The 24541-nt window shown below is 40.0% G+C and overlaps 3 protein-coding genes across 4 annotated transcripts; all 3 read right to left on the minus strand.

Annotated features, from left to right (window-relative positions):
* Positions 1-5313, minus strand: LOC128364913 (ubiquilin-1-like). The gene is given in 12 exon segments (XM_053325533.1): positions 1-72; positions 74-169; positions 700-868; positions 998-1113; positions 1392-1475; positions 1595-1802; positions 1923-2074; positions 2177-2332; positions 2822-3087; positions 3311-3438; positions 4840-4982; positions 5182-5313. Coding segments are annotated over 12 exon segments (1722 nt in total).
* An 819-nt stretch (positions 5314-6132) lies between these two features.
* Positions 6133-12181, minus strand: gkap1 (G kinase anchoring protein 1). Of its 2 annotated transcripts, none has more exons than XM_053325347.1 (12): positions 12043-12181; positions 11439-11711; positions 10241-10399; positions 9784-9861; positions 8956-9091; positions 8735-8763; positions 8421-8582; positions 8128-8214; positions 7576-7639; positions 7403-7473; positions 7240-7317; positions 6133-6607 (listed from the first exon to the last, which is right to left on the minus strand). In XM_053325347.1, the coding sequence occupies exons 2-12, from the start codon at positions 11685-11687 to the stop codon at positions 6566-6568; spliced, it is 1155 nt and encodes a 384-aa protein (XP_053181322.1). In that variant the 5' UTR covers positions 11688-11711; positions 12043-12181; the 3' UTR covers positions 6133-6565. The 2 variants fall into 2 exon arrangements, with proteins under 2 accessions (XP_053181322.1, XP_053181320.1); XM_053325345.1 differs by having other exon boundaries at positions 8956-9094.
* A 2046-nt stretch (positions 12182-14227) lies between these two features.
* LOC128365154 (kinesin-like protein KIF27) lies at positions 14228-24152 on the minus strand. The gene is made up of 15 exons (XM_053325805.1): positions 23855-24152; positions 22917-23117; positions 21129-22123; positions 20698-20841; positions 20384-20542; positions 19828-20018; positions 19143-19275; positions 18864-18951; positions 17694-17908; positions 16810-16872; positions 16453-16623; positions 16142-16321; positions 15776-16003; positions 15063-15261; positions 14228-14862 (listed from the first exon to the last, which is right to left on the minus strand). Exons 1-15 carry the CDS (start codon positions 24150-24152, stop codon positions 14228-14230), a joined length of 3900 nt encoding a protein of 1299 aa, XP_053181780.1.
* Between the last annotated feature and the right edge of the window lie 389 nt (positions 24153-24541).

A 24541-nucleotide genomic window follows, 5' to 3' on the forward strand; every position in this document is an offset into this window, starting at 1 on the left:
TCATTTATGTGTGCACATATGTGGACAAGGAAACATCTGTGTGTCAATGACAGCAGTGGTGAGGTCTCCTTGGGGTGCTGATGAGGGCCTGAAGGTTAGCTCTGTCTCGGAAGCCAACAGAGCTCAGCTGATCCAGCTCCTTCTAAAAATCAGCTTCTTCGTGATTGACCTAATAGGACATGACAGGAAAGTTATTTAAAGTTGTTGCGTTATTACAATAACATGATTAAAAATAATTAGTAAGTAAAGACATTTGTGCCTCTGGGAATTTAAATGTGCTTTAAGTCTACTGCACACTCTCCTTTTCAGAGATCCAGGGAGTTTCTGAAAATCGTATGATCTTTTTAGTTAAATTGAGTCTTGATAAGAGAAATGTGACCACAGCATGTTTACTATATTTTCTTATTTGACTGCACTGGAAAAATGCACGTAGGATAGACAGGAAGGAAAACTGACTCTTGTCCCAGTTATATAACAACCTTCTAGAGCAATAGTTCCTCTGCACTTTAAAAAATGTCTATTCTTTGTGCAATAAACAGTAAATCATTTCAGGTCATGCTTAGGGACATGAGGTATCATATACTTTATCATATAAAGAAGTATAGCACAGAATGTCCCTGTTATCTTTAAGCCTAGAGCTGACGTGTTTCAAATTCAAGAGCAATACCTATCACTGAACTAAACAGAAAGTGTAGGTACCTCATGATTAGCATTAGCCAATGCCTGTAGCATCTGTTGTACAAACTGCTGCTGCTGTTCTGTCACTGTGGCAACCTGAGGACCACTTGCTGATTGGCCATTCAGCACAGAGTCAGACCTGTGTTCGGGGGCAGCATTAACATTGGCTCTGATATTTCCTAGTTCAGTCCTGCAGCACAGAAATGTTAAATGTGTAAAATATATCAAAAGCACATTTCATTAAAAAAACACCTTTCTTCTATCCTGAAATTAAACCTTTAAGTGAGTGATCTTCATGTTGAATTGTGTTTCTACTCACTCAGGTATGAGGGCAGGGGCCTCTGCACTCAGAGTCTGGAGGCCCTGTTGGATCTGAAGCAGAGCCCCCATGGCTCTGGGGTTTAACAATGCTCCCAGCAGCTCTGGATTCTGCATCTACACATTTATCATAGACTGTTAATAATGAAAACACTGATCATTAGCCATATGCATTGGAGTTTGAGCAGTGGAGTTTTATTGTGACTACACTGTATCTGATTTTGTAAGAGGGACATCTGCTCAGGAAAAAGGGAAAAAAGATGAAAAACTGTGTTGTTCAAAGCAAATGATATTATATGCTAGACAAGTGTTGATCGAATCATAATACTGTTGTTATCTAGTTGCAGTAAGTGAGAGTGTTGAATGTGAGTGTTCAGTGAGGAGAATAAACTAACCTGTTCCAGGAATAGAGGGAGCTGCTGTCTCATCTGCAGCTGCAGTTGAGGATTTCCTGAGAACAAAGGGTGGCTCAGCAACATCTGAAACAAAAGCTGAAGTATCAGCTGTGAGAGCCTAGAGAGATATCAGACCGTGAGGGAACACTGTGTAGATAGATTATGGACTATCTGTATTATGTATCTGTATGTGCGTGTAACACCTGTGCTGCCAGGTCGGGGTTCTGGCTGAGGCAATTCAGAAGACAGCTGACGTAAGGCCCAGAAAGCAGGCTCTCCATCAGTCCTGGACTAGCTGTGATCTCCTCTAGCAGTGACTGCATACCTGAGGCAAGAGAAACACAGCCACATAATTCATATAGATGAGGCAAATATTGTAGATTTGATTTCATTTTTTGGTTAGTAAGTGGGCTTCAACACTTTTAAAATAATAAATGGGAGTAAAACTAAGATGAAATGAGTGTAGTTGTGAGTAGTTAATTTGTGTGGATGTGCATTTTGTGTGTTTTCTTGCCAGCTGTAATAGTGTGCTGAGGGTTTGGATCAGGTGTGTGGTTGGCAGTCAGTCCTCTGAGAGGATCTGTGGAGTGGCTGGAAAGTGATGGAGTCTTCTCTCTGTCTCTTTCAGGTGGTTGTTGATTCTCAGACGATGCAGGCACCACTGGCGGCACTCCTCTTTGGATCTGAAAGAGAGCAGAAAAGAGATGACTCACAAAAACTAAAGACGCCAGATTAGTTTGACCTTATATGGATAGATAATTCAGAAGAAACACTCAAACTTGTACTTGTGGTAGTTTGAGACTGTCATTTTCTTGAAAGTCATCAGAATCACCAGTGGTGGTTTCAGAGTTGTCCTGCTTTGGTTGTAGATTGTCTAATGCTCTGTCTTCATCATGCATCACTTCATGTATCATGTCAGGGTTCCTGATGAGCTCTAAAACCTGGAAAAGGAGGCAAAGAGCAAGCAGGTTTATAATATGTACTATAGGTGGGAGAAATTGGTCAAAGAGGAAGCAACTAGATCCCAATGAAATGAGAAATTATATTTTTTTTTTGTCATTAGCTATATTGTATCACACTAATCTTGCAATACCAGACAATTGTGAGCAAAGCATTTAGAGACTGTCCTGTGAGTTTAGTATCATATATCTATCTCAATCATAAATAAACCATGTATCAATACACACATACATACATACACACATACACACACACACACACACACACACACACACACACACACACACCATTTTATGGAAAATGGCATAGTTATTGTAATTAATTCAACTCCTGTAATATGCCAACTTTGGAGCTTCATGATTATCACAGTGATCGTAGTGAAATAAACGCTGTGGCACATACACTCCATAGACCCTGCCGATCACAGCTTCCACTACCATCTTTACCTCAACCACACATCCTCCACCCACCTGTGTTACAACATCTGTGTTGTTGAGCATATCCCCCACCTCCTCTGAATTTGTCTGTAGGAGCTGCTGGATTTGGGGACTAGACAGAATGAGTTGTCTGGTGAGCTGAGGGCTGGCGTTAGAGAGGGTATTCTGCACAAAGGGGCTGCCCAGGACATGGCGCATGATCTCCGGGTCAGCCAGTAGCTGCCTCTCCATCTGGCGTTGAAGTGCAGGGAAGAAACCAGGCCCGTTGTTTGTTAGGCCAAGGCTGTCCAGACCTTCCACTGTTAAGACACGATCAGATCAAAACAGCGGGAGCGTGTAAAGCACAAAAGAGCTGAATGAGGATCATGCCACTACAGCAGTATAAGCCCAGACAGACAGGAAAGGAAAAATGATAACCAGAAAATAACTGGAGCTCAATATGAAGTGCAAATGTGATCATTTATGAGGTTACTAAAGGCAAACCATGAAGTGATGGGTGTTGCTTTGTTCTCCAATTCTTACCCAGGCAGAAGGGGGAGGTGGGAGATGGTGTAAAGTTGTCAGGTTCAGGGTGAAGAACGGCTGTGAGGTCTGACTGGAGTGGTTCTGAAGTTGGGTCATTGGTGGGAACCACAGATGAATGCTGAGGTCTGAGAAGAGTTGGAGTTTCATTACTGCTTTAAAAACTCTGTGTATGTGTAAAGTGTTTGTGCTCAAGTCTAATTTGACACATAAGGCAATTCTAATGTTGGATATTGATACCAATGTATCAATTTTACTACTTCATTTGCATATTATATAATATACAGTACTGTACTAAAGTTTTACGAACATTGGTTTCTTATCCATTCTGCAACACCATAGAGGCATCAGATTGTCCCAGACTTACCCTGCAGCATGACAGTGACCACAAATGTACAGCCCGAGTCATAAAGAACAACTTTTAGGAACAAGGATAAGGAGTCCTACTATCAATCAATCAATCAATCAATCTTTATTTGTATAGCGCCAAATCACAACAAAGTTATCTCAAGGCACACATAGAGCAGGTTCTAAACCGAACTCTTCAGGTTTTAACTTTAAAGAGACCCAACATTCCCACATAAGCAACAGTGGCAAGAAAAAACTCCCTTTTACCAGGAAGAAACCTCAGGCAGAACCAGACTCAGAGTGGGCGGCCATCTGCCTCGACCGGTTGGGGTTATGGCATGGCTACTACAGATGGCATAGCTACTGCAAAACCCTGATCTCAATGTCATGGAGTCAGTGTGAAATAAAATGAAGAGGCAGAAGCAACTTAGACACTTAAATCCATAGATCTGTGGAAATTTCAAACAACGTTCCTGCAAAATGTACCAAGGAGAACTGGTGCTACTCTAAAGGTAAAGCATGCTCACACTACATGTTGATTTCATTTACATAGCATCATTTTTTTTAAAGCATCGTCACTTTACTTTTAGTGCCTACAACTTTTTGCACTGACATAATCAACTACATACAACCACAAATATTAACATTATAGCTGAAATGAAATTATTTGGAGAAAAAAAGCTTTATAGTATATAATAAAGGACAATATTGTACATAATAATATATATTACTCATTTGACATATTTGCAAACTTTATGTGCCCCATGATAGTGAGCACTGATTGATGATAGCATTGATGACGATGAGCAGTCCATGATAATTATTTGACTATCTTCTTTCACATGACTTCATAGAAATCACTACACCAACCTGGTTAAACAATCACACCTAATTCACTTAATCAACAAATCACTGCACAATATGATGCAATTATTTATTTTGCATCTTACACTTACTTTATGTGCTTTCCTGATTAATGCAACACTAACTGAACTGTCCTATGTGACCTTGTTAAAAAGGAGGCTAACCCATAAAGCTCACAGCCCTGCTTAATATCCACATGCTGCATGTGTTGCACTATTGTTGAGCAGTGCTGTAAATATGGATGTAAAACAAACTCTCTTGTACTGTATGTGTGTCTGCATGTCTGATCACCAACTAAAGCCCATATGTTAGTGTACCTTTGGATCATGCACAGGCTCACTAACCCATCCTGTCTTTTAAGGTGACTCAGCAGTTCTGCATCTTTGAGGGCCCGGCCAGAGTGGATCAGCACCAGCTCTTCTGCCGGGGCTCCACGGTGCTCTGCTAGACCCCATTTCAGCTGCACGCACAGATACACACAATGAACACACAACAGCATCTAACCACACAAAAATACGGCAGTAGTGGTCCTACTTAGATTTTTGGTATAATGTTAAATGGCATACAAATAATGAACTGAAGGATACATTTAGTGCACATTAACTCATTTACACTCATACAAAGGAGTTAAAACCAAGAGGTGCGTTTGGTCTCCTCACCTGTCTGACGGTGCAGTCTCCTCCAACGTTAAAGTATTTGCTCTCTTTAACACTTTTGACAGCAATGTGGATCTTGTCATACTTCGGACACTCACACGGTGCTCTCGGTTCATCCTTCACCGCGCGTGACATTTCTATCGTGTTCGGGCAGAGACAGTGATGATGATGACGATGATGATAAGCGGACCTCGAGAGGAGCGCACAGTCCCGGGGCGGAGGTACGTGAGTCCGTGTCGCGATGACTTGGCAGAAAGTTGTGTAGATGTGTGCCAGCCCAGACCCCACTGCGCAGGGAGGGCGCATATGCAAATGATCCACTTTTTTTATTACTTCACAGATTTTGTTACCTTTTTTATAATATTACAGCTCTGTAATGCATTGTTTCACACATAAACCGCGTTGTAACCAGTCAATTTAAAGGTAGAATTCACCACAAAATTAAAATTAAGTGGGCTTTTTTTCCAGATTTTGCTCATCAGTCCTACATTTAAAGCAAGTCCCTCCACGGTCACTGAAGGGCGCATCTCATGACCTGAAAAAAAGCATCTATCCAGACTTAACAGTGACTGAATTGGAGGGACAAACGTCCACCATATTTTCTTCATCTCATCTTAATGCTTTATTACTGGGTAATTATTAACTGGAGGACTTGGGGTTGACTGAGCATTTACATTTTACAGCCGGTTTTGATGCTGTAAAATGATAAATAGGAAGAAATCAACTCTTGCTCTTTGTATTACAACATGCAAGAGCTTCCAATCACACGTGGGGTTGGAATTGGGTGTTAATGGACTGGGATGGCTACACTATACGCATACAAAAAACACAGCATAGGTCAGTGGAGTCTCATTCTGCATTTCAGAAACGTAGGTTTTGTTTAAAGAAAAAAAGAAAAAAAAAAAAAAAAAAAAAAAAAAGACTTTCATGTCATAGGACACAAAAATGTGACTTTGTTTCCTCAAAGAAAAAGTATTTTATTTACTTAACAGTGAGAAAGTTCGAAATGAAAAGAGAACATACATTTCACATCTGTCAGTTTGGCCTTAAAACCCACCGAGAAACCAGGCACACAGCCTTGCAGATGCAGTGGCACGTTTATGCCTGCAGAGGGCAGCATTGAAAGCCAGAACACCATTTTAAACACAAACTTGAAAGTCACTCATTTTTAAAAGCCTCTGAAATTATTGTTCGTAATACATCCTGCTATGTCTGGAGTGTTGTGTGTGTATGTGTGTGTTTAGAGGGGCATGCATTATATGCTGACATGGAGTCCGACATAAAAAAATAAGGAAAGACAACCCTGATAATGATCAGTAGGGTTTTTCTTCATTTGTTCATTCATTAAATGTGATTTTGCAGTTAAGGTGCTTTCCTGTGGGAGCCTTCATAGATCCGACTCAGAGCCTTTCTTCCCTTTCTTGTTTCCCTGCCAACCAGAAAAGACCAGAAAGAGCACAATTATTAATGGATGTGAGAAATTATTTTACTGAGGCGTGTGCTTATTTTTATTGATCTCAGGCAAGTTAAAAGGTCAATAAAAATATAACATGAAAAAACACCAACATATAAATGGGTCTCTGGGCTTATACATAATTACCCAAAAATTATTTCTGAACCAAACACAAAAAATATTACAAAGTTGTTTTAAAGTTTCTGTATCTGACGACAAGTTTAATTCTGCCCTAACAACTGTGAACTGAAGTGTACTCTTTTCTTATTGTGCATCTGTTGTGCGGCTTACTTACACTGAATTTTTTTTCCCTTCACCTGACCTACTGCCTGACGTTTCACTGGTCTACAGAGGGAAACAAGGAATATGCATGCAAGTACACACACACCAAGATCTGCTAATACCCAGATAATCCCATCCATGCCATTCATTGTAGAGTAACACATCATCATCATGATCATCATCATCATCTCCTAGCTTCTATGTCTCAACTCTGATATAAGTGAATGAGTACAGATGCAACAGTAAATCACAGTTTAGGTTTCTATTAAGGTTACTAATCAGAGGCAGCTGAGTGAGTGATAGTGGGTGATTATTTGTGCACTCACCTGATGTTTTGGCTGTTCAGACTGCAGACCTTTGACTTTAGACCTTTCTTGTTCAAGAGCCCCATGTAGTAATGTTACCTGAGGGAAAAAAAACAGTTCATTTAAATGCACATAAATACACAAGTATCCTAATAATAGAATCTCTCTCTTCTTCATAACACACCTGTGATGATAGTTCTTCTTTGATATGTAGTAGCTCCTCTACTTGTAGCAGGATTTCTGCTTTATCTTTCACTGAAGGACAAACAAAAGGCAATATCAGATTAATCATATATCCACCAATTTTACAGGGAATGTTTGAGCTTGCTGTTGTCATTTTTGCATTATTAAACTCACTCTCTCCCTGTTGGAGCATTTTCAGCAGCTGGGCATTTCTTGCTTTCACCTCTTTGTATTTCACCTGCAAAGTTGAGAAGAAGGAGAACTGAAAACAGCATTTAATGAAACAGAGAGGCAAGAAGTGGATCATGCTATGTGTGCGGTTTCAAAAGTGGTAGTTTTTTTCACAGTCAAAACTGGTCGATACTGGAATCTGTAACCAATATAATTTTATGCAGCCTCTATAATCTGAGAAGCAAAACACTATAAGCTTCACACATTTCAAGTCCACAAGAAGTTAGTGTTTGATTTTCAAAATATAGATTTTGGATTTAATGGACTTTACCATGTAGTTGCTCATAGTTTGTGCTGCAAAAAACCAATGAACTACAATGAACCAAGCACAGGCTTGGATCAATCTTTCACCCTACTTTATCTTGTGTCTGCTTAACAGATCCTCAGATTCTCAAAAGGGTTATAGCTTACATCATCAAATACATATATCACTGAAACAACTTTTTTTTTTCAGAGAAACTATAGAATAATTGGCTAAATATTATGACTGCTGACCTCCCATTGTGAAATTGTTTTCTTTAGCTTATCAATCTCCTGGTCTTTCTTCTCCAGCTCGTATTTCAGCTGCTCGGCACGGGGGTCCTAGCAAGACAGATTGACAAGGATGAATAAAAATTCAACAATACAAACAGTACCACTCAAAAGTTTGGACACACTTTCTCATTCAAGGGAATGGGGAGGTGCATCCAAACTTTTGTCTGGTACTATATGTACAAGCTTTATTTATGTAGATACAGTACCTGAGGCATAATATACCAAGACAGCTGGATTTCTATCTGTCAACTCACTGGTTCGTGTTCTGTGGAGGTGTTGACTTCTTGTCCCTGGTTATTAGAGTACTGCTCACGTCTCTTCTCTCGTTGAATAATCCGACTGACGTCATCCTCCAGTTTATTAAAAAAACGCTCTTCCTGCCCAACTCCCAATTCTGTGTTTGCCGGTCTGCCATCCTGAATGGAAAGATGTTTCAAAAGTGACATGCCACACAACCTTGTGCTATTTTCTAATGAGTATTGTTCTGCATGTATATACAATAATATAAACATAGTTATGATGGATTCAAAATGAAATTAGAAAATAAGAGCTCAGGGATTTTGCTTACCTCTTTCTCTTGTTTCTTACTCGAGTGTTCTACAAAGAGATTAAGTACATTAACATAAACATAATATTATGTTAAACAGATTTTGTGAAGACAATACATGCATTCTTATTTTTTTCACCTAAAAAAGAGAGTAAAGAAAGAGTAAGGAGCTTCCTATTCAACTAGCAAGGATGGATTCTAGCTGAACTGCTTTCTGAAACTGATCGGTACATTTCTCTTACCTACACTGCCTTCAGCCTGGAAGTCCTGCAAAGAAACAGTCTTTTTGTCTTTAGCCTGCTGATTCTTCTTTTTGTCCTTCTTCCCTCCGCCCTCTTTCCCTCCACGAGACTTTGGCGAGGATGTGTTTGTGCTGGTCTGCTCCAGGAAAGCAAATCATTTGAGTTCAACTTATAATGACAAACTACAGACATACAGTATACAGAAATTACATAAATATCATAGAATCCATAAAATTACATAAAATTGTTTCTAGAAATATATAAAATAAATAAATACATAAAATATGTGAGGTATAGAAATACAAGTGCATAACAGTTCCTGTATGAGTATTGATCATTTGGAGGTGTTTAAAATATTAATTGCATTTGGGATGAAATACGTCTTATACATATTCCTGGTTGCCTGAGGAACTCTGTAGCGCCTTCTAGAGCTCAAAAACTCAAACTGGTCAAAGAGAGGATGAGAGATGTCAGCGACAATGCTCCTCGCTTTCTTCCTCGTCCTATCAATGAACAGCTGGTTCAAAGAGGTTTGACTTGAACCAACTATATTGCTGGCTAAGACTACTATCTTAGAGAGCATGTTCTTAGATTGGCAGCTCAGATGACTGTACCAGGCTGGGTGATGAAAGGTTAGAAACACTCTCTACAAGACTCTTGTACACAACTTCTAATATCTGCTGGCTGAGTTTAAAGTGTTGACCTTCAGCTGTGTGTTCAGATCCATAAAGCACAAAGTTAATAGCTTTGTAAGACAGTTATACCTCTATAAACCTGTGAACCATGACAGCAATACCTATAAAGGGGGGTTGGGGGAAGGAAATGTACCTGTTTATTTTGTTCGTACTCCAGTTTACTGAGAATCAAGGCCTTTTCCAAATCAGCCTCATATAGTTCACTGGTCATCTATGAGAGAAGGAAAATAGACGAGGAAGAAAATCTATTTGAGATAAATAGACAGTACTGTCTTTAAGGTCAGATGTGAAAAGTTTTGAAATACATTTGCATCAAGGGAAGATAATATACTGCATTTCATGCATCTGCTTTTTCATTCCTGTTACTGAACAAGGTTCAGTGAAGCTCATCTTCCTCTTAAAGGTTTCCAGTACAATTAGGTGAATGAAAGAGCTTTTGAACACTTGAACACTAGTAAAACATATCCCAAAATAAATTAACCAGTTCTAAGAATAACCTGCATTTGAATCATACTGTTGCACTGCTGACCTCTGAAAAACTCACACAGCTCATCAGCTCACACATTAGTTATGTGGGTGTTTACTCTTACCTGCTCATCCCTCTGCTTCCATTGCTGCCAACCCTCTGAAGGTATACTATGGTCGCCTGCTGCAGGATTTAGAAGATCATTGGCTATTCCTGACAGTGTCATGTGTGGAGGCGGGACACAAGACTTCTGAGGGATCTTCTTGAAGGCCAGGTTGCGTAGCTGATAGAAAAAGAGATAAAACTAAATCTTAACACTGAGCTTGCTTTGCTGACAGCTATGAAGAGCATCAACCTGTGTGCATCTGCTGTAGAAACTATGTTTAAAAGGGACAGTTCACCCCAAAATCAAAAATGCCAACCTGCCAACCATGAGTAGATGCACACTTCCCTCTGGTGTAGTTTGATAAAAAAAAAAAAAAAAAAAAAAAACTCACACCAAAACAACCTGGTTTGAAAAATGGGTGCATTTTTGATTTTGGTGTGAACTGTCCCTTTAAGTTTTGAGTGATAAAATGATAAGGGCCTGCTTAGGGCTTTCTGCTCACTGATGTCAATCCAGTCAGACCCCTCCAGGGCATTAGGCACTGTTTTACTAACCATACCTGGAGTGAGATGCAGCTCTGGTTTTTATTCTTTGATACAAGCCTCCTGATGGTATGAGATCCATACACTTAGTACACTGAAAACTTAGACTTAAGATTATAACAGTATGTGTGTGTCTGCGGTTAATGCATGTGGGTTCCTTACTGCCGTTGAATGGGTTAACAGGTCTTTACTTATGCATTTTTAAAAGGTAAAACATTTTGAGTTAAAACTCCATATAAATGAATTGTCTTGTTTAAGGCCTATGTGATTTTGACTGACAAAATGTGTGTATATACACACACACACATATATATACATATATATATATATATATATATATATATACACACACACACACACACACATATATATATATATATAATTGCCTCCTTTTCCCTATTTCATGTGATAGATTGAGTACTATGGGCCTTTTTGGCTGTTGATTTAGGTAGATAAGAAAACTGAAGACACCATTAAACTGGTTGGATGTCACCACTGTAAACAGTGATAGATCATTATCTATACCTGACACCACCTCGTCTGCACTTTCAGTTCAGCTGAAGTGAAACAACAGGAGAGCATAGTCTGTTTATGTCTGTGCATGAAATCAAAGCCATGTACACGATATATATTACAGAGACCTGTGCAGAGGGTTGTGAGTTGCACCTCCTCACCTCATTTGCCTCACTCTGCTGTTGTTCCTTCTTCTTCTTTTTCTTGTCTTTCTTTTTGTCGTTGCCCTGACCTGCTTTACCCCCAGCTGCTCCTGCCTTTCCTTGCCGGATCTTCCCGGACGAGTCCCGTCCGTTTTTAGTTGAGGTCTTCCCCGGCTCAGAGGTGTCGGAGTCCGAGTCCGAGTCTATCTGCAGCAGGGCGAAGCGGGAGGCGGTGGTAGGGACGGTGATCATTGCTGGCGATGCCATGATGAGACAGAAACCTGATGTTATCTGGCGACAATCGAGAGAGAAAGAACAACTGAGTTAGGATAACTTGAAGCCGGTCACATAACGAGTTAGCTTCTAGTTGCAACCTATTTTCAAATACAATCACCACAGTGTGTCGGCAAACAGCTCTATGTAAAGCAACAGATTGCAAGGTCGGCGTAAACAACAAAACAGGCAGCAAAGCTCATACATTTAAAGTAATTTGAACTGTATCGCTGACTGACCAAGCTAGCATTATACAGCTAACTAAACAAAGCTTAGCCGGTTTTGTTAGCTCCTAAACAAGTGCAAAAGTAGTTATGAATGACAGTCTAAAACAGATGAATGGACTCACGTTGATCTTTTCGTTTTAATACACTCACTGGCTTGTGTTGGAGAGGCAGTAGTCGCTTGAAAAGTTGCCAAAGAAGACTTTCACCTGTCCGTTGCGGTACTGCTGGTTACCGTCGGTTCTACAGCTGAGGTACAGGAGCCCGGCGGAGACAAAAAGGACTCAGTCACGTTTCGCCTTGTCGTCGCCCTCTCTGTTGCAGCTTGGAATAAGAGCTAGTGCTATTTAGATATTGGTTATCTGAAATGTTTGCAGTGGTGGAAAGTAACTAAGTACAAGTTTTAGGGCGGTACTTGTTCCTACTCTCATATGATTCTACGCTGCGCGTCACTAGGCGACATTTCAGAGGTAAATATTGTAGCTTACGTTCAACTCTTGGACAACTTTAGGTACAATTTACTTTCAAGATCAATATTTTACACACAATATTATATGACGAAGCTTTTTTAAATATAACACATTGTCAAAGATGAAACCAGTGGTTTCCAACTTTTTTGACTTTTGATATCTTACAAAAAGCACTGTGTAGTCAGGGTCCAATTGAAGATGTCTGTGAGGTCACAGTCTCACCAAACAGTGTTTTTCCCTCTAAACTTCTCATATGGTTTCATTTGAACACATTTTTAAATGATCCAATATTTCATCAAAGATTATAGAAAATCCTCCAGAAACAGAACTTAGTTTTTTCTTCCCCACCCCATCATCTCAGGACACCTAAGATTTATCTGATGATGACCCCTAAGGAGGGTCCAATCCCTAAGCATAGAAGCACTAAACTAAACTAGTTAACTATAGGCTATATATAGTGGTTCAGACTTACTCCACCTCCAGCACCTACAGTACAGTAACATGCTGCTTACATACTGGAAAAAAGGGAGGAAGGTGAAGGTGGTCAGCAGAAAACTTTAAGTACATACTTGAAGCACTTAGCATTATACATCTATTTACAGCAATTGATAGGATGCAGATTTTGGAAGACAAGGGTGTCATAGGGATCCATAGTACATTTATGCACGAGGGACCCCCATGAGTTGGGGGTGGGGGAATGAGAGAGGAGAGGAGCCATCATAATAAAAACAAAACTGTGAAATGTGCATATTTGTATGTTTAATTTATTTAACTGTAATATGAGCCGCACAGATAAAAACAACAACACAGCAATCAACATATAACTTAGTACTTATAGTATGTAGTGCACACTGATAAAAAAAAGTCTGTATCAAAAAGACAAACTAATATTGACATTACTGTTTTAGTGCAGAGAGCATACTATACCTACTGATCACGTTAAGTGCTAGATAGTGCTGTAAATTGAAGGTGAAAGACAAACCACTTCTCCTCACAAGGCACTATTTGATTCTATTAAATAACAGGTTGATAAACACGTGTTCCCTTATCATTTAAACTAGTAGTTTGTAAAAGGGTATGCTTTTCTATGGTTGTGTACAGGTGCATTAAGTTGTAGTTAAATAAAAGTCTCTAGTTTGTGATAGTTGCTGATAACCATACCATGAGCTATCAACAATGTCTTTATGCAACAACAAGAGCTTGAAACAAAAAGAGCCCCAAATTCATTTAGGGGAAAAACATGGAATGGAATGAGTACAAAGTAATTGGATATTTATCAGGGTCTTACTGTTGCCATGACAATATTGTTCTTTCTCTGAGTTTCTCTTCTTACTAAATGGCATAACTCCTTTTGACCACTGAGCAAGAAGGATGAACAGAAGGACAGTTGTGTCACACTGAAAACACTTCAAACATTTCAACATTAATGGACATCTCACCTTCTTATCCTCAGGTTTTACTAGTGTGGTATTACATTGAGAGTGGTATGGACATGTTTAACAAAGGACCAGTGTGTGTTTCTACAGAAAAACTGAAAACAAACCTGTTAATCTAAAACACATCTATCTTATTCTTTTATCATATTGTGAATATATGCCAGTATTTTGTTTCTCTCAGTACTTTAACATGTGCACGGGTATTTTTCATGGTCCTCAAAGCCCCATAAACTCTTTAAATTAAGTGACAAAAACAAAATATTTTCCCTACAAATGATACAGTTCCATAAGTTATTAAAGTTGAGATGAACATGTGCTTAGTTAATTACCATTTTGTTTTTGTCATCAGTTATTTATGACACACATTTTCCTGTTTGCCAGCATCTAACTGGCATATAATAATATCATCTGTCAGTGTTTCTGGGCACTTCTATAGAGTCCTCTAACATTGACTCTGTGCTGGTGTCCACAACAGACTGGCTCCTCCTTGTGACAGAACCACATACCTGCAGATTAGCCGGTGAGACCTGTCTCAGCTTTTTGCGACAAAGACGGACAGGTGTCATCTCTAAACTTTCCCCAGGCAGATCGGCCCCTCTTTCATTCTTCCCCTGGGACTGTGCGAGTGTGTGTATCTGGGTATATGTAGTCATTTTAGTCTTATTGTGTGCTTGGAGGTCAGAAGATGAGGACGGACATGGGATTTGGTGCGCATGCCTCTCCATATGAGCATCATTGTGTGTCTTTTTGTCTCTTTGCTCAGCGTTTATCTTTGTGTTTGTTGTCGCAATGTGTGTCCTTGTCTCTATTTCTTCATTTTGTGTCAGGGTTTTGTTTGTACTAGTGTGTATCTGTGTACTGTGTGTCTGTTTGTGTTCTTGTGTGTGTGACGGTTGCTCAGCAGGGTGTAGGGCGTCACCAAGAAGCTCTTTGAGTTTCTTTTTGAGCAGGCGGCTGGAACTCTTGTAGAAAAACAATTCTTTCTCCAGATTCTGCTGTCTGTCTTGGACGGCCTGCTTTGCCTCTCCCGAGACGCCCTCTAGACACACACACACACACACACACACATACATGAAAATGAAAATATAAAACAGCGGTGTGTCCAAAAAGACACACATATCCTCAAACAGGCTAATGATAAACATTATGGGGACATCGTGAGACATACAGGCCAAAAAATTATAATGTTATAATGTTAAAACCTTTTAATAATATATTTTGTCCACACAGTGTCTTCACCTTGAAGTTTCTGCAGTAGCAGCTGAATGTTGTTCTGGTGATCTCGGTGTTGCTGGGTGAGCCTGCGGTCTGCATCCAAGGCCAGATGCTGAATGGCGGACTCCATCTCCCTCAGCACCACCTCTTGCTCTCCAGCGTGAAGTTCCAGCTCTTCACAACGCAAACGCAAATGACGCTCCGCCTCCCGAAGACAAACCACCTGAAAAATATATATTGATATAAATCATAATTACACATGTACTGGCTGAATCTTGTACTTTTATTTAACCTCTGCCACCTGCAGAGAAAGAAAACAAGGACAGAGTTTAACAGGTGGGAGGAAGCTTATCACAGTATAATATAGTATTTTAATGGCACAGACAGACCTCCTGAAGAGAATTTGATTTACTTTATAAGCATATTAAGATGAATAAGCTTAGAAAGGTGAAGGGCACAGAAGTGTGCAGTGGGGGAGCAGAAAGAGGGAGAGGTATAATTTAATTAGCATAACAAAAATAGAGATGCTGCATTTCTGACTCACAGATGCACGTCACCTGGACAGAGAAGCAAGGGTGGTGATAGAGAGAGGGAAAGTTTCTGTTGTGAATGTGAACACATACAGTAGAAATAACAGAAAGGAAGTGATAACAGATAGACAATATTAAAGCATTGGTAAAGAAACTAGAAAAGGAGAGCATATAGGATTTGCATCTGAATGTTACATACGATCTCACCTTGTTGAAATATTTGACAAGCAGCTCCGAAGCCTCAGGTAATGAGAGCTGCTTCAGTTTGCTTATGACGTCACAGAGGTGAGCGGGCGCAGCGTTTTGTGACTGACATGAAGGGGAGTCTGTGATTGACAGCTTTATCTGTTTGTCCTGGATTGAGGAGCTTTTAAACTCCAGAGCTGCATCCAGAGCTTCAATGACCTCTTCTAACTGGAGCAGGGAATGTTCCTCCTATGTATAACACACAGATAATACTTAAAAAATATACATAATTATATAATTCCACAAAAACAGAATAGTTTCTTAAATGTGCAATCCATGGCTGTATTTCTTAAAATCACACACACTGACAGTTCCCTTTTTTCTGACCTCCACAGTGAGCACTCTGTTGTCCTTCAGCTGTGCATCCAGCGTGTCTCTCCTCTTTTTAAGCATGTCTCTCTCCTTCTGCAGTTCCTCTGTTGTGACTCCTCCTTTCTGCCTGCTCTGCAGCTGCTCCTCCAGAGACTCCAACTGCACAGACACCCGCAACAGGTCCTGACTCAGAACCTGGAAAGTTATTGATAAAAGTTTCCAGGTGACAGCTTCAGTGACACACATTATCTTAATCTGTGAGAGTCACTAATCAACAGTCTTGTACAACATTTGCTAAATTTTAATAAAACTTCAAACAGGCTAACCTGACTGGAGCGCAGCCTCTTGATCTCCAGTTTGTTTTTCTGTTGCAAACAGGCCTCCCTGTGCAGGAGCACTTCCTCTCTCCTCCTCAGCTCCTCCTCCAGCTCTTGCAGTTCTGCTTTCCTCATAAGCACCTGCTCCTCCTCATTCTCCAGCCAACAACTGTCATGTGCCTACAATGAGGAGGAGAAGCAAGGAGTGACAGGAGGGAGCAAAAGAGCAAAACAAGGGGATGGGGTAAAGGAAGGAGATAACAGGATAATTAAGAAGACAAGACGACAACAGATGACAATAACAAAGAGGTATATAGAGATACAGAGGAATCCGTCATACTTCTAACTTTTAATACAATGCTTTACCTTTTCCTTTGAATCTTCCTGGAGTTTGCTTTTGCACACAGTCAAATCTTCTGCCTTTTGGTCCTGTAAACAAAAGCACAAACCATCTTTAGTCAATGAGTCATGAGTCATTACTGATTTAACCATACTTAATGTCAGCTGTCGTCCTGGATGGTTGGTTGCTAAAGGTGAATTCCACCATAAATGATTAATTTGAAACAAGATAATTCAAATCATAAATGAGGCCGTTTTTTCTTTCTTGGGAAGTTTGTTCATGTTGATAAGATTATGGTTTACAGAGGACTTAACAGTAGTTGATGGAATAGTGGGTAACCCTTTAGTTTACAGATCCCTTTCATACAGGTTTCATACAAATTTCCTGACAATTTTGTGAGCAATTTACTGGTATTTCACAGTTAATTTTTAGGACATTTTACAGAGGGTAGTATTAGAGAAAGCAGAGTTAAGATGGTAAGTACCCACTTATTAGAGTTTTTAATAAACACCCCAACATGTATTAATGCAATTTGATAAACAAAACTACACACTTAAAATGAGGTATTCTTTGTGATTTAGATTGTTAAGATTTTTTGCAAACTAACAACTACATATAATCCCAATATAATTAATTGGCACACAAGACTTTTTTCATTTTTTTCTGATAACTGGTACCAAATTACACCACCTTCTCTGAATAATATACATAAAAATGAAAGGATCTGTAAAATAAAGTGTTAGTGTTACAAACTGATCATGATTTAAACCATATATAGAGTTTATCTGAACTTGTGTAACACTCTCAAAGAAGTGAATACTTCCAATATTTACAATTTTGTATTTCAGATATATGTTCATCTCCACTCCTACTGCAGTCCAAAGATAGTTTGAAATAAAGCAAAACTAACCTTGTCATGGTCAAATTCTTTATTCTTGTCACTGGTCTTTCTCTCCTGTCTGAGGCTAGTCTGCAGCTGTGCTCTCTGCGCTCTCATGTGCTGCAGGCTGCGGTACAGCTCCGTTCTGAACTGGTGGCTCTGCATGGACAGTCTTGCCAATACGCCAACCTGTCTGCTGTCACTACTGTGCCTGCCAGGTCCCCCCACTGCTTGTGTCTCCTTGTCTGTCAGAAAAAGAAAACAAATTAGAAACTAATACAATTATTGTTACAGGCTTGAAAAGGTGTTTCATTCATTGTTTTAATTCAGTAGTGTTGTGCCAAAGCACAATCGCAATGACATACGGGCGAACACATGCACACAAGTCACAATATTCATGTCTAGTAAAAGAGGAATTGTTGACTGTAGTTCCAGTGCAAAAGCCTTGCTGCTTTAAGGTAAATAAGCCTGCCCGTGGTTAAAGGCACAGTATAAGACTGCAAATCTGTATTTTTTCCTTCTGCTCTTTATCATCACCGAGACTTTGACTCAGAGTAATAAGGCCTCCCACTACAATGGTTATATCCAAAACTGTTTTCCCTTTTTACTATTAGACCATGAGTTTGGTTGCTTTTGAAGATTCATGCATGTGCATATGCTTTGTGACATGTTATTGCTCATACAAATATTCCATCTTTTCATGTTTTTCCAGTATTTGTCAGAGTAGAAGCATTTGTATCTGTGTGTATTTATTTACGTATACTTTCTGATCCTACCACTGTGTGGACTAAAGTCAGACGTTTTCAAATTCTACACATAGAGCCTTTAATCACAAAACAATTACATGACTAAAGTCTGATTTAACACACATATAGTTAATCCCAAGAAGGATGATAATTTGACAATCTTATTGTATGTATGTTACTGCTTTATCATCACAAGCATACTTTTGTTTCTACTTATCTGCTGTTGTCACTGTCTTTGTATTCACTCAGCAGAAGCCTCTGCAGGATTTTCTTATCAGCACTGCAAGAATGTTTTCACCAACCTCAGCTAACACAAACTCTCCCACACTTGTTTTGATACACATACAAATTAAGCCACGACTATCATTGTTCTTGACTCAATATAAAAGTTTGAGTAAAACTATTAACTGACAAAGACACAGCTACATACAGTATGTAAATGCAACAAACACACCAGTTTTATCAAGCTCTTTGATGAGCTCCTCTTTCATGTGTATGTTGACTGAAAGTGCTTGGATCCTTCTCTCAGTGACGCTGACACTCTGTCTTGTCTTCTTCATATGGCACTGCATGGCATGATGTTCTTTGATCCCTGAAAGAAATAAAACTAACGATATATAAAAAAAAAAAACAACTTCTTGGATACAAACTAACTCATTTAAATGTCACACAAGAGATTGGAGACAGGATAAAATGTATCTATCAATACATACTGTAAAACAGTCAAATATACTTCAAGTTTACCTGTGGTTTGCTGGGCTTGTTGTACTGATGGGATTCCATTAGATATCTGGTCCAGTTTAGTGTTTTCTTCTTCCAGAGCTGATTTTTTCTGCCGAGTGGTCCACGTACGATTCAAAGAGCGCCTGATGTAATGTCACAATTAGACTTTGATTAGGTCAGACTTAAAGGACCAGTGTGTAAGAGCTTCTAGTGGTGAGGTTGCAGATTGCAACCAACTGAATACACTTCCCCTCACTTTTCTTTTCCAAGCATGTAGGAGAACCTAAAGTGACCATGAAACTTCCAAAACACACAAAAAGCCCTCTTTAGCCAGTGTTTGGTTTGTCTGTCCTGGGCTGAATATTACTTCCATTCAGCTAGATGCTACTAAATCATTGGTCCTTTAACTCACATATCTGACAATAGATTTGTTGAATGAAAGATTATCGATGTGACATGTTAAACTCTTAAATTCCAGCATTGTTTTTATATTTAATTGGTAAAAAATCAAACCTGCAGTACACTTTGAACTTCACAAAAGCACATATGTTTATGTTTAACTTCTTCCTGTTTTGGTGCATGGTGAATCATTGTTAAATAAACCAGGAGCAAGTGAGCACCTTATGAAAATGCCACTTCACTGACACAGAACCACTTTTTTGATGATACGGTACAAAAATGTGTATAATAATCACCTAAATCCCATTCTGCTCACAAAGTCATCATCTTCCTTCTCTTGATCCCTGTCTTTGGTCTTAGTCTGTGGTTTTATGAATGGAGAGTACACCTCATCCTTTTCCTCAATCTCAGCCAGCAGGAGGTGACCACGCATCTTAAATGCTGCCATCACCCTCTCCAGTGAATAGGCTGGGGGACTGGAGTGGATCTACACACACACACACACACACACACACAATTCAGACAGATATATGTGCAACCATGAACAAGAATATGCGGACGCACATTTGAGTTATAAGTATCCAAATAAATCCAGATATATAATAGCTGGAATACTGCAAGAAATGTTCTTACTTAGAATTAGAATTAAGCTTATTTAAAGTCTAGGTTTAGGACAAGCTTTTCCTATATCCCGTCTTGGATGTCTTGTCTACTTGTGCAAGTGCTTTAATGGAGACATCTCTAAGGCCTTAATGCAACATAGCAACACTGTACTTGTGTCAATCAAAGTTGCAAGAAAAAGTCAAGTCAAGCAACTGGGACAAGAGACAGACAAACAGTGCAGCGACCTACCTTCCTAGGAGGCCTGTGTCCACAGCTATGTCTGATCACAGGGACACTCTGAGGTCTCTGGCCTGAGTCCCCAGAAGCCCCTGAAGTTGCACGTCTAAAGGTCATGAGGTCGCAGCGCAAACGATCAATGAAGATCTGCTGATCTACCAGCTGCTCAGCCTGAAGACATTCACAGACAAATGTGCACACAAAACTGAAATTTCACTTTATGGTCTCCATATTTGCAGATTCCATCAATGCTAGGTGGCACCTTTTCCATTGTTTATGGAGATTTATAATTGCCATTTATAATTCAGAGCACTTCTTTTTCTCACCTGTATACGAGTATGTTCCTTTTCTTCCTCTAAGGTTTGGAGGTGGGTTTTTCTCTCTTGGAGAAGTTTCTCTACATCTTTTTCCACCTGTCTCAGTTCTGCATTTTTCTGCTCCAATAATTGTTCCTCTATGGTGAGAGCTTCCTGAGTGAGAAAGAAAATAATTTTTGTGTTTTTTATTTATTTTGACTAAACTTAATGATAGATTCAGCAGCCATTAAAAAAAAGTCACAATAGCTTTATTGTGCACTTGTAAACCCATATTTTTTCCTTCATCAGCACTGTGCTAATACAAGTGTTACATGATCATAATTAATCATTTACACATCATTTTACTCTGAACAAAACAGGGACATCCAGCATCCATTCCCTGTATTTTCCTTCCAAATGTCTTTGATTTTTAACAGTGATCTGATGTTTTATTCACTTACCTGGCATTTCTTGAGTTCTTGTCTGAGCTGTGATATGGTGACATAGTGGAGTTTTTCCTCTGAATAGTCCTGATCGTCAGTTTTATGTACATTGTTGACAGCTCTGAGTCTTTCCTGCCAATCCTGCAGTTGCAGTCTGAAAGAATGATTTGGAGTGGATCCACAGGTCTCTGCAAGTAGAGCTGCAGCCTCATGTACCAGGAGGCGGTATTGCAATGGTTCCTCTTGGCTCACCTTCTTATCTGGCTGAGAAATCTGAGTCTGACTGGACTGTTTAAAGCTGTCCTCCCCTCCAGTTCTTCCACCTATCTTCTCCCTTTCGATCTCCATCCCTCTCTCCTTCTCTTCCAGTATCTCTCTCAGTGTCTGTATTTCATACTCCAGCTCCCCTAGTCGAGCTTCACTGGGGTCCCACATTGTAGGACATGATTTAACCTCTGGATTACAAGATTCTGCTCTAGGACGGTTGCGAATGTGACGAGCCTTGGATGCAAACTGCAGGACACTCAGTGTCTCAGCTATGCTGTGGTGGGAGGGGCTTACACATGCCACCATCAGTGTATGAGCGGTGCCTCCCAATGAATCACGGAGCAGACGAGTGATTTTGGCATCACGGTATGGTATGTGTGCACTGCTGCAGGTGTTCCCACGGCGACTGCGACCAGGATCAGAGAGGGCACGGATGACATTGCCCAATGTGAGCAGGCCTGTGTTGATATGAACAGACTCTTTGAGCCGTGTCCCTGTGTTTCCACTTTTTCCAGCACGCTCCATGCCTGCGAGATCAACCAGACAGAGTTTAGAGGAGTGGAATGAGTTTAAGGAGAAGTCGTTGTGGCTATGCTGAGTGAGCTGAAGGATGAGGATGGCGTGAGAACGACTGGAGTGCTCGTTCATTCCTGTGGTGCCAGTGTGGCGCAGGGCATTGCCCATCTCTAGAACACTGAGTAGCTCCTCTGCTGAGGTGACAACCATCTCTTTGGCTCCCACCACAACTGAAAAGACACACACAACCACACAATGATCTGTATTAATGGTACATATTTATATAAGAGAAAGCAATCCAATGTACTTAGCACAAAATTGGGTCTAATCTGATTGTATCAGGTCAAGATCAGCGTACTAGTTATTTAAAGTACTACTAATACTGATACTGCTGTGTTTATTACAATTTAATGTGTGCTGCAAATTTGTTTGGCTTCGTCAAGCTGGAGAAAACAACTCTAGTGAGTTTATTAGGGTCTTCTTTTGAGCTTGGAGACTAAAAATCCTTAACAGGAGGTCTGAATTAAAATCTGGGTACTGAGATTGAAAGACATTTGCTTGGTAAGTAAGGTTTAACAAAAAAATGTCACTAATGAAATGCATGATGGGAAGTGTAGGCTCTAGACTAGCTGTATTTGGAGCTTAATATGAGGAACTAGAAGCTGCTATTGTATTGAATTTGACCTTTTTTGGATCACTTGCAAGTTCCCTGTGCAATGTTTCAATCACTTGTTCAAAACCTTCACTGCATAACTAAGCCAGAAAGATGTGAAGGATGCAAGGACATCTTTGGCATGCAAAGAATGAGGGCATGCCTTCAAATAGGAATAGTGAAAACAAGTAGCAAGTCAATTTGAAGTCAAAATTGCACATGTAACACAGAGGTTAGATGAAAAAAACATGGATAAAAAGAGTAAAGTGGTCATCTGTTATGCCTGACAGTATGTGTTTAATGGCTTCTTTGAAGAACTCCCCTGAACTCTTCCCTTTTGTCTGCCAGTTAAAAGAACATTTTTAAATCACCTGTGTTTCCCTTGTCGTCCTCTCTGATATGAAGCTCTTTATGAATAGTGTGGGGCTCCAACAGATCTCGCAGCTCCTCTCTGTACAGCTCCATATATGAGACTCTCACTGTTGCCTCCTCAGTCTCACTGCTGTTCCTTTTCTTCCCCAAAAACGAGAACACATCCTGGGCAACGTGGTCGATAATACCACCCTCCTTATCTGAGAGAGGTTTTGGAGGGAAGATACATACAGCTCATTATAATGTAGGTAAAAGCTGTAACGTACAACAACAGGGAAGAAACAAATACTGATCAGAGACCTTCATGGCTTAAAGTTATATGCAGCATTCTAGGTGATCTTCCTTGATTCAAGTTAAATATGTAACTACACATGTTTTTTCAATTTATAATTATAATCAAATTCCCAGTGAAGTTTACTGTTTCAGTATACTGATGTCATTTTATACATTAAAGTGTATTGGTAAACTGTAAAATATCCTGCCTCCTTATTAGACATATGTCTGTCACAAGTGTTTGATAACTAGAGGGACTATTGCAAAACATGTGTATTGATGTATATATCCTGTATAAATTAGATTATCGGCCAATATATTGATATTGTAATTTATGACTCCCTAATATCAACCCTATTTAAAACACTGCAACCCAACATTCAAAACCAAAGTCATCTTATTTTCACACTTTGCTCTTTGCTCCCAAATTCCTCCAAATTAGATCCTGTAAACTGTGGTGATATGTTCAAGCCTGCACAGATCACCTTGGTCATGGGGGTGTCAATAAACAAATTCCCAAATCCTATGGATTATATTTCCCATTTGTTGACTCATTCTCCTCAATAAATACAGCCCTGTCTTCTCATCTGTTCCTCTCTGTCCTCCAAAATATCCACCATACTGGATCTTTACATACTCAATACTGGGGATGAGACTCACTCACCTAGGCTCCCCCCTCCCAGCGTGTATGTCTTCCCTGACCCGGTCTGTCCATAGCAGAAGGCGGTGGCGTTGTATCCGTCCAGCAGGGTCTCCACCAGCGGCAGGACGCAGGACTCATACACCTCATCCTGGCTGGATGTCGGTCCAAACGCATGATCGAAGGAGAAGAGTCGGTCGGAGCCGAGCATCACCTGAGCGGAGCCCGGCACCACCCGTATACACACCTGGTGGTTGTGGAGGACTTCTTTGGGGAGCAGGGGGCGTACACGTACCGCCACACGGACACACACCTCACTCATGATGACGGTGAAATGGGAAATATGTGAAGTTGAAAACTTGTTGAATACGAAAAAAACACTTGTCAATCATCTACATGTTACCTCATTAAACATTAAGGTGCTGGTTTTGGTTGTTTAGGTTTCGTTGCCATCTTTTCAGCGTGTTGCTGTCACTTGTTTTTAACTTAGTCCCATGTCCCGTTTGTTGTCGCTCCTCGGTTGTCCTGGAAACCGCCACCGGTGAAGCAGTCGTCGAGTCGGCGATTCAAGAGTCGTCAAGGAGGAGCGACCATGTGGTTAATCAAATAAACAGCGCCATCCTCCACTGCTCAGGCCTGGGCGGGCCAGTGCCGGCCAGATTGACAGCTAGCCCATCCAATCAAAATAAAAAAGTGTTGTAACTTAAACTT

The sequence above is a fragment of the Scomber japonicus genome, chromosome 9, assembly GCF_027409825.1.
Source record: "Scomber japonicus isolate fScoJap1 chromosome 9, fScoJap1.pri, whole genome shotgun sequence".
In the NCBI taxonomy this organism is placed as follows: domain Eukaryota; kingdom Metazoa; phylum Chordata; class Actinopteri; order Scombriformes; family Scombridae; genus Scomber; species Scomber japonicus.